This window comes from Tachyglossus aculeatus, chromosome 4, assembly GCF_015852505.1.
Source record: "Tachyglossus aculeatus isolate mTacAcu1 chromosome 4, mTacAcu1.pri, whole genome shotgun sequence".
NCBI classification, from domain to species: domain Eukaryota; kingdom Metazoa; phylum Chordata; class Mammalia; order Monotremata; family Tachyglossidae; genus Tachyglossus; species Tachyglossus aculeatus.
Window position 1 is genome coordinate 8,125,829 of NC_052069.1, and position 10,026 is coordinate 8,135,854.

The 10,026-nt window shown below is 47.3% G+C and overlaps 1 protein-coding gene across 1 annotated transcript in view; it reads right to left on the reverse strand.

The window, feature by feature from the left end:
* Positions 1-1,715, reverse strand: part of KIAA0232 (KIAA0232 ortholog) — a 93,332-nt gene extending 91,617 nt beyond the window's left edge. Inside the window, exon 1 of the mRNA XM_038745952.1 lies at positions 1,237-1,715. Within this exon, the coding sequence (XP_038601880.1) occupies positions 1,237-1,470 (234 nt within the window). The 5' untranslated portion in view covers positions 1,471-1,715. The remainder of the gene's footprint in view (positions 1-1,236) is intronic.
* Positions 1,716-10,026: the final 8,311 nt, after the last annotated feature.

Sequence of the window (10,026 nt, forward strand, 5' to 3'; positions counted from 1 at the left end):
TTCCCAAGCGCTTAGCACAGTGCTCTGCACACAGTAAGCGCTCACTAAATACGATTGATTGATTCCCAAGCACAGTACAGTGCTCTGCACACAGTAAGCGCTCAATAAATACGACTGATTGACTGATTGACTGAAGTACAAGTTGGCAACATATGGAGACGGTCCCTACCCAACAACGGGCTCTATTTATTTTATGTTGTTCATATGTTTTGTTTTGTCTCCCCCTTCTAGACTGTGAGCCTACTGTTGGGTAGGGACCGTCTTTATATGTTGCCAACTTGGACTTCCCAAGCGCTTAGTACAGAGCTCTGCACACAGTAAGCGCTCAATAAATATGATTGATTGATTGAAGTACAAGTCGGCAACATATGGAGACAGTCCCTACCCAACAACGGGCTCTATTTATTTTATTTTGTTCATATGTTTTGTTTTGTCTCCCCCTTCTAGACTGTGAGCCCACTGTTGGGTAGGGACCATCTCACAATGTTGCCAACTTGTACTTCCCAAACGCTTAGTACAGAGCTCTGCACACAGTAAGCGCTCAATAAATACGATTGATTGATTGAAGTACAAGTCGGCAACATATGGAGACGGTCCCTACCCAACAACGGGCTCTATTTATTTTATTTTGTTCATATGTTTTGTTTCGTCTCCCCCTTCTAGACTGTGAGCCCACTGTTGGGTAGGGACCGTCTCTAGATGTTGCCAACTTGGACTTCCCAAGCGCTTAGCACAGTGCTCTGCACACAGTAAGCGCTCAATGAATACGACTGATTGATTGACTGATTCCCAAGTGCTTAGTACAGTGCTCTGCACACAGTAAGCGCTCAATAAACACGATTGATTGACTGATTGATTGAAGTACAAGTCGGCAACATATGGAGACGGTCCCTACCCAACAACGGGCTCTATTTATTTTATTTTGTTCATATGTTTGGTTTTGTCTCCCCCTTCTAGACTGTGAGCCCACTGCTGGGTAGGGACCGTCTCTCGATGTTGCCAACTTGGACTCCCAAGCGCTTAGCACAGCGTAAGTGCTCACTAAATACGACTGACTGATTGATTCCCAAGCGCTCAGTACAGTGCTCTGCACGCAGTAAGCGCTCACTGAATCCGATTGAGTGAATAGGAGGGGGAGACAGACTTCGGGGGAGACAGACTTCGGGTTCCCAGGGCAACCATATACGATTGAATGAACAGAAGGGGGACAGGGCAACCCCCGAGGGCGGCCAGTACCTGTTCCTGCAGGTCGTAGTCGTAGCTGTCGTGCAGCAGGAGGCTGAGGACGTAGCGGGTGTAAATCATGGCATCGATGCCACACTTCTCCAGCTCTTGCCCCAGCCAGGTCTGCACGGGGCCCAGGGCGTGAAGCAGAGACATGGCGGAGAGCGAGGCGGGGCCCGGCGGGGAGCCCAGGGCGCTGGCGGAGGGCAGACCCCCGTCCCCCGCCGCGGGGCCCGGCGGGCGCATGGATCTAGGTGGCGGGCACCCGCGGGGCCAGGACCATCTTCTGGGGGCCGGGGGGGGCCGGGGGGCGTCACTCCGGGCAGCGGGAGGCCGCGGGCCGGGCGGCCGGGCCCATGGCGCCGGTCCCAGCCGGACGGCGGTCAGCCCCGCGGCCGGCGCCGTCCCTCTCCCGCCATGACCGCTCCGTCCGGCTCTCCCGAGCGGCGCCCGCGCGGCTCACATCCAGGCCGGGGGCCGGGCTCCGGCTCAACCTGAGGGGACGGGGAAGGGGAAAGACAGATAAAAACAAATGAGAAAAGGGCCGATCAATCAATCAATCGTATTTATTGAGCGCCTACTGTGTGCAGAGCACTGGAACGAGCGCTTGGGAAGTACAAGGTGGCAACAGATAGAACGGAACGCCACCACCCCAACATGGGACGGCGCAACGGCGAGGGGCTGGGAGGCAGGAAGACCTGGGTTCCAATCCCGGCTCGGCCACCTTTCTGCTTTTCTTCCTGAAGGGAAAAGCCGCTGAACTCCTCTGGGCCTCAGTTACCTCATCTGGAAAATGGGGAGTAAGTCTGGGGGCCCCGTGAGAGACAGAGACCGTGTCCAACTCAATCAATCGTATTTATTGAGCGCTTACTGTGTGCAGAGCACTGTACTAATCGCTTGGGAATCAATCAATCAATCGCATCTATTGAGCACTTACTGTGTGCAGAGCACTGTGCTAAGTGCTTGGGAAGTACAAGGTGGCAACATAGAGAGACAGCCAGTCCTCATAGGGGTCCTGGAACACCACCACCCCAACGCAAGATAGCGCAATGGCGAGGGAGATGTCTTTCTACGTTGTCAACTTGTACTTCCCAAGTGCTTAGTACAGTGCTCTGCACACAGTAAGCGCTCAATAAATACGATTGATTGATTGATTGAGGGGCTGGGAGGCAGAAAGACCTGGGTTCCAATCCCGGCTCGGCCACCTTTCTGCTTTTCTTCCTGAAGGGAAAAGTCACTGAACTCCTCTGGGCCTCAGTTACCTCATCTGGAAAATGGGGAGTAAGTCTGGGGGCCCCGTGCGAGGCAGAGACCATGTCCAACTCAATCAATCGTATTTACTGAGCGCCTACTGTGTGCAGAGCACTGTGCTAAGTGCTTGGGAAGTACAAGGTGGCAACATATAGAATGGAACGCCACCACCCCAACATGGGACGGCGCAACGGCGAGGGGCTGGGAGGCAGAAAGACCTGGGTTCCAATCCCGGCTCGGCCACCTTTCTGCTTTTCTTCCTGAAGGGAAAAGCCACTGAACTCCTCTGGGCCTCAGTTACCTCATCTGGAAAATGGGGAGTAAGTCTGGGGGTCCCGTGCGAGACAGAGCCCATGTCCAACTCAATCAATCAATCGCATCTATTGAGCACTTACTGTGTGCAGAGCACTGTGCTAAGCGCTTGGGAAGTACAAGGTGGCAACATAGAGAGACGGCCAGTCCTCACGGGGGTCCCGGAATGCCACCACCCCAACATGGGACGGCACACTGGCGAGGGAGATGTCTCTCTATGTTGCCAACTTGTACTTCCCAAGCGCCTAGTACAGTGCTCTGCACACAGTAAGCGCTCAATAAATACGATTGATTGATGGGCTGGGAGGCAGAAAGACCTAGGTTCCAATCCCGGCTCGGCCACCTTTCTGCTTTTCTTCCTGAAGGGAAAAGCCACTGAACTCCTCTGGGCCTCAGTTACCTCACCTGGAAAATGGGGAGTAAGCCTGGGGGCCCCGTGCGAGACAGAGACCGTGTCCAACTCAATCAATCAATCGTATTTACTGAACGCTTACTGTGTGCAGAGCACTGGGCTAAGCGCTTGGGAAGTACAAGGTGGCAACGTATAGAGACGGCCAAATACCATCATTATTATTACCATCACGACCTCTAGGCACGAGAGCCCCAGTAAACTCAGCTCTTTGTGGGTAGGGAACGTGCTTACCGGTGCTGTTATACTGAACTCTCCCAGGTGATGATGATGATAATTATGGTATTTGTTAAGCATTTACTATATGCCAAGCACTGGGGTATTCATTCATTCATTCAATCGTATTTACTGAGCGCTTACTGTGTGCAGAGCACTGTACTAGGCGCTTGGGAAGTACAAGTTGGCAACATACAGAGACGGTCCCTACCCAACAGCGGGCTCACAGTCTAGAAGGGGGAGACAGAGAACGAAACCAAACATATTAACAAAATAAAATAAATAGAATATGTACAAATAAAATAAATAGAGTAAGAAATACATACAAACATATATACATATACACAGGTGCTGTGGGGAGGGGAAGGAGGTAGTTACAAGTTACAAAGTAATCAGGTTGTCCCATGTGGGGCTCACATTCTTAATTCCCATTTTGCAGATGAGGTAACTGAGGCACAGAGAAGTTACGTGACTTGCCCAAGGTCACACAGCAGACAAGTGGCAGAGGTAGAATTAGAACCCATGTCCTCTGACTCCCAAGCCTGGGCTCTTCCCACTGAGCCACGCTGCTTCTCGCCACGCTATGCTGCTTCTGATGATGATGGCATTTGTTAAGCGCTTACTATGTGACAAGTGCTTACTACGTGCCAAGCACTGTTCTAAGCACCAGGCACTGTTCTAAGTGCTCAGTCCCAGATTGAGCCCCCTTTTTCATCTCCTCCTCACCATCCCCCGCCTCTGCCCTACCTCCTTCCCCTCCCCACAGCACTTGCATATATTTGTACAGATTTATTACCCTATTTATTTTACCTGGACATATTTACTACTCTATTTTATTAATGACGTGCATATAGCTCTAATTCTATTTATTCTGACGGTTTCGACCCGTCTCCATGTTTTGTTTTGTTGTCTGTCTCCCCCTCCTAGACCGGGAGCCCACTGTTGGGTAGGGACCGTCTCCAGATGTTGCCGGCTTCTACTTCCCAAGCGCTTAGTACAGTGCTCTGCACACAGTAAGCGCTCAATAAACACGATTGAATGAATGAATGAATGCCCTACTGAGAGCTCACCTCCTCCAGGAGGCCTTCCCAGACTGAGCCCCCTTCTTCCTCTCATCCCCCTGCCTTACCTCCTTTCCCTCCCCACAGCACCTGTATATATGTATATATGTTTGTATGGCTTTATTACTCTATTTCACTTGTACATATTCATTCTATTTATTTTCTTTTGTTAATATGTTTTGTTTTGTTGTCTGTCTCCCCCTTCCAGACTGTGAGTCCGCTGCTGGGTAGTCATTCATTCAATGGTACTTATTGAGCGCTTACTGTGTGCAGAGCACTGTACTAAGCGCTTGGGAAGTACAAGTTGGCGACATATAGAGACGGTCCCACTGTTCTAAGCGCTGAAGAGTTGTCGAAGTGCTTAAGGGGTACGTGACTAAGTTCACAGCCAAGAGGGGAGGGAGGAGAGGGGAAAGCAGCTGAGAAGCAGCGTGGCTCAGTGGAAAGAGCCCGGGCTTGGGAATCGGAGGACGTGGGTTCTAATCCTGCCTCCGCCACTTGTCTGCTCTGTGACCCTGGGCAAGTCATTTCAGTGCCTCAGTTCCCTTTATTTTACTTTGTTAATATGTTTGGTTTTGTTCTCTGTCTCCCCCTTCTAGACTGTGAGCCCGCTGTTGGGTAGGGACCGTCTCTATATGATGCCAACTTGGACTTCCCAAGCGCTTAGTACAGTGCTCTGCACACAGTAAGCGCTCAATAAATACGCTTGATTGATTGATTGATTGAGTTCCTCATCTGGAAAATGGGGATTAAAAGTGTGAGTCCCATTCCTTCCTCTCCCCCTCGTCCCCCTCTCCATCCCCCCCATCTTACCTCCTTCCCTTCCCCACAGCACCTGTATATATGTTTGTACATATTTATTACTCTATTTATTTATTTTACTTGTACATATCTATTCTATTTATTTTATTTTGTTAGTATGTTTGGTTTTGTTCTCTGTCTCCCCCTTCTAGACTGTGAGCCCACTGTTGGGTAGGGACCGTCTCTATATGTTGCCAACTTGTACTTCCCAAGCGCTTAGTACAGTGCTCTGCACACAGTAAGCGCTCAATAAATACGATTGATGATGATGATGATGTGGGACAACCTGATTACCCTCTATCTACCCAGTGCTTAGAACATAGTAATCGCTCAAATACCATTATTATTATTATTCTAAAATAAATAAAAATACGGATAACCGTCTCTATATGTTGCCAACGTGTATTCTTCTAGACTGTGAGCCCACTGTTGGGTAGGGACCGTCTCTATATGTTGCCAACTTGTACTTCCCAAGCGCTTAGTACAGTGCTGTGCACACAGTAAGCGCTCAATAAATACGATTGATTGATTGATTCTCAAGCGCTTAGTACGGTGCTCTGCACACAGTAAGCGCTCAATAAATACGACTGAATGAATGAATGAAAGTGCTGCTTACTGGGTACAAAGCACGGTGCTAAGCTCTTGGTCGCTGCAAAAGGAGTTGGGACACAGTAAGCGCTCAATAAATACGATTGATTGATGGATTGATTCCCTCATCTGGAAAATGGGGATTAAAAGTGTGAGTCCCATGTGGGACAACCTGATTACCCTCTATCTACCCAGTGCTTAGAACATAGTAATCGCTCAACAAATACCATTATTATTATTACAAAATAAATAAAAATACAGACACCGTCTCTATATGTTGCCAACGTGTACTCTTCTAGACTGTGAGCCCACTGTTGGGTAGGGACCGTCTCTATATCATCATCATCATCAATCGTATTTATTGAGTGCTAACTGTGTGCAGAGCACTGTACTAAGTGCTTGGGAAGTACAAGTTGGCAACATAGAGAGACGGTCCCTACCCAACACCATCATCATCAATCGTATCTATTGAGCGCTTACTGTGTGCAGAGCACTGTACTAAGCGCTTGGGAAGTACAAGTTGGCAACATAGAGAGATGGTCCCTACCCAACAGTGGGCTCACAGTCTAGAGGGGGGAGAGAGAGAACAAAACCAAACATATTAACAAATTAAAATAAATAGAATAGATATGTACAAGATAAATAAATAGAGTAATAAATATGTACAAACATATATCCATATATACAGGTGCTGTGGGGAAGGGAAGGAGGTAAGATGGGGGGGATGAAGAGGGGGACGAGGGGGAGAGGAAGGAAGGGGCTCAGTCTGGGAAGGCCTCCCGGAGGCTTTGCTTTCTATAAACGTGAGGGCTAAATGCAACGCTAGAGAAGCAGCGTGGCTTAGTAGAAGGAGCCCAGGCTTGCGAGTCGGAGGTCGTGGGTTCGAATCCCGGCTCCGCTGCTTGTCAGCTGTGTGACACTGGGCAAGTCGCTTCACTTCTCTATGCCTCAGTTCCCTCATCTGTAATATGGGGATTAAGACTGCGAGCCCCACGTGGGGCAACCTGATTACCTCATATCTACCCCAGTGCTTAGAACAGTGCTTGGCACGTAATAAGAGCTTAACAAAGAGCTTAGTACAGTGCTCTGCACACAGTAAGCGCTCAATAAATACGACTGATTAACAAATATCATTATTATTATTATGCCTGTCAAAAGCCCAACGGATAATGGGGCATTATGGAAAGCAGCAGGTCCTCGTGGAAAAAGTCTGGGCCTGGAAATCAAAGAGTCATGGGTTCTCATCCCGGCTCTGCCACTTGTCTGCTGTGTGGCCTTGAGCAAACCACTTCACTCCTCTGGGCCTCAGTTACCCCATCTGTAAAAAGGGGATGAAGACTGTGAGCCCTACGCAAGACAAGGACTGTGTCCAACCTGATTTGCTTGTAACCACCCCAGCGCTTAGTACCGTGCCTAGTAACATATTTACTATTCTATTTATTTTATTTTGTTAATGTTTTGTTCTCTGTCTCCCCCTACTATTCATTCAATCGTATTTACTGAGCGCTTACTGTGTGCAGAGCACTGTACTAAGCGCTTGGGAAGTACAAGTTGGCAACACATAGAGATGGTCCCTACCCAACAACAGGCTCACAGTTTAGAAGGGGGAGACAGGAAACAAAATAAAACATATTAACAAAATAAAATAAACAGAATAAATATGTACAAGTAAAATAAAAAACAGAGTAATAAATCTGTACAAACATATATACATATATACAGGTGCTGTGGGGAGGGAAGGAGGTAAGGCGGGGGAGGGGGAGAGGAAGGAGGGAGTCATTCATTCATTCATTCAAACGTATTTATTGAGCGCTGCGTGCAAAGCACTGTACTAAGCACTTGGGAAGTACAAGTTGGCAACACAGAGATGGTCCCTACCCAACAGCGGGCTCACAGTTTAGAAAGGGGAGACAGGCAACAAAACAAAACATATTAACAAAATAAAATAAACAGAATAAATATGTACAAGTAAAATAAAAAATAGAGTAATTCATTCATTCATTCAATCGTAGACTGTGAGCCCACTGTCAGGTAGGGACCGTCTTTATATGTTGCCAACTTGTACTTCCCAAGTGCTTAATACAGTGCTCTACCCACAGTAAGCGCTCAATAAATACGATTGAATGAATGAATGATTCCCAGGCCTATCCGCTCTGCCATGGGATCTGTCACCTGTGGGCATTTACTATTCGCCACACCCTCAACCACACAGCACTTATCCCGGCTCTGCCACTTGTCTGCTGTGTGACCTTGGGCAAGTCACTTCACTTCCCTGGGCCTCATTCAATTCACCTCAGCTATAAAATGGGGATTACGACTGTGAGCCCCAAGTGGGATAAGGACTGCGTCCAACCTGATTCGCTGGTATCCACCCACAGTAAGTGCTTAACAAACACCACAATTATTATCATCATGTCCGTACAAATTTTAAAATTATATAGTATGAGTTGTTATTAATGCCTGTTTTCCCCTCTAGACCAGAAGCTCGTTATGGCCAGGGAACACGTCTGCTAATTCGGTTGTACTGTACCCTCAATCAATCAATCGTAATAAATACGATAAATAATCGTATTTATTGAGCGCTTACTGTGTGCAGAGCACTGTACTAAGCGCTTGGGAAGTACAAGTTGTCAATATATAGAGATGGTCCCTACCCAACAGTGGGCTCACAGTCTAGAAGGGGGAGACAGAGAACAAAACACATTAACAAAATAAAATCAATAGAATAGATCTGTACAAGTAAAATGGAGTAATAAATACGTACAAACATAAATGCATATATACAGGTATATATACATACATATACATCCCCCCCATCTTACCTCCTTCCCTTCCCCACAGCACCTGTATATATGCTTGTACATATTTATTACTCTATTTATTTTACTTGTACATATCTATTCTATTTATTTTATTTTGTTAGTATGTTCGGTTTTGTTCTCTGTCTCCCCCTTTTAGACTGTGAGCCCACTGCTGGGTAGGGACTGTCTCTATACGCTGCCAACTTGTACTTCCCAAGCGCTTAGTACAGTGCTCTGCACAAAGTAAGCATTCAATAAATACGATTGACTGATTGATTTACATATACAAGTACCCTCCCAAGTGCTCTGCACATAGTAAGCGCCCAACAAATACCACGGATTGATACCAAAACACTTCTCGGAAACACCAAGCACTGCCTAAAAAGTATCACAGCCCCCTGAAAAATCTTCAGTTTGCCGCACCGCAAAAACCACCAGGGATTTTCGACGTTTCCTCCCCCATCATTTCTCCAAGGTTCATTTCTCCCTGTGCGGACTTGGTGTCATTAAACCCTGCCACATAACCCCAAATGCTGAGCTTCAGATTCCCCCAAAGGGCCTCGAATTTTTAGCTGGAAAACTACCACAGCCATGAGAAGTTACGCTGAAGCATTTCTGCCCGTTTAGACCCGCTCACTTTAATAAAATATTCTTCGACGGCACGGCCTGACAAAAACCGCTGGCTCCCGGCCAGAGCAGGATTGACCGACCTTCCTCAGCCTGGTGAAGTGATCAGACAAATGAATACATAAAGCCAGCGGGCACATGCCACAAAACGACTTTTATTTTAAATTAAAAATAATTTAATAAAAATAATAAAAAATTAAAAATAATTTAATTTATTTCTACATATCTATTCTATTTTATTTTGTTAGTATGTTTGGTTTTGTTCTCTGTCTCCCCCTTTTAGACTGTGAGCCCACTGTTGGGTAGGGACTGTCTCTATATGTTGCCAATTTGTACTTCCCAAGCGCTTAGTACAGTGCTCTGCACATAGTAAGCGCTCAATAAATACGATTGATGATGATGATGATGATGACTGAGCGCTCTGGTCCGGCCGGCTTTCAGTCTCCGAGCGGGTAGCCCAGCCCGCACCCTCTGATTCCCTCTGCCGCCGCTAACCCCCTCACTGTGCCTTGTTCTCGCCTGTCCCGCCGTCGACCCCCAATCAATCAATCTTTCAATCGTATTTATTGAGCGCTTACTGTGTGCAGAGCACTGTACTAAGCACTTGGGAAGCACAAGTTGGCAACATATAGAGACAGTCCCTACCCTACAGTGGGTTCACAGTCTAAGAGGGGGAGACAGAGAACAAAACCAAACATACTAACAAAATAAAATAAATAGAATAGCTATGTACAAG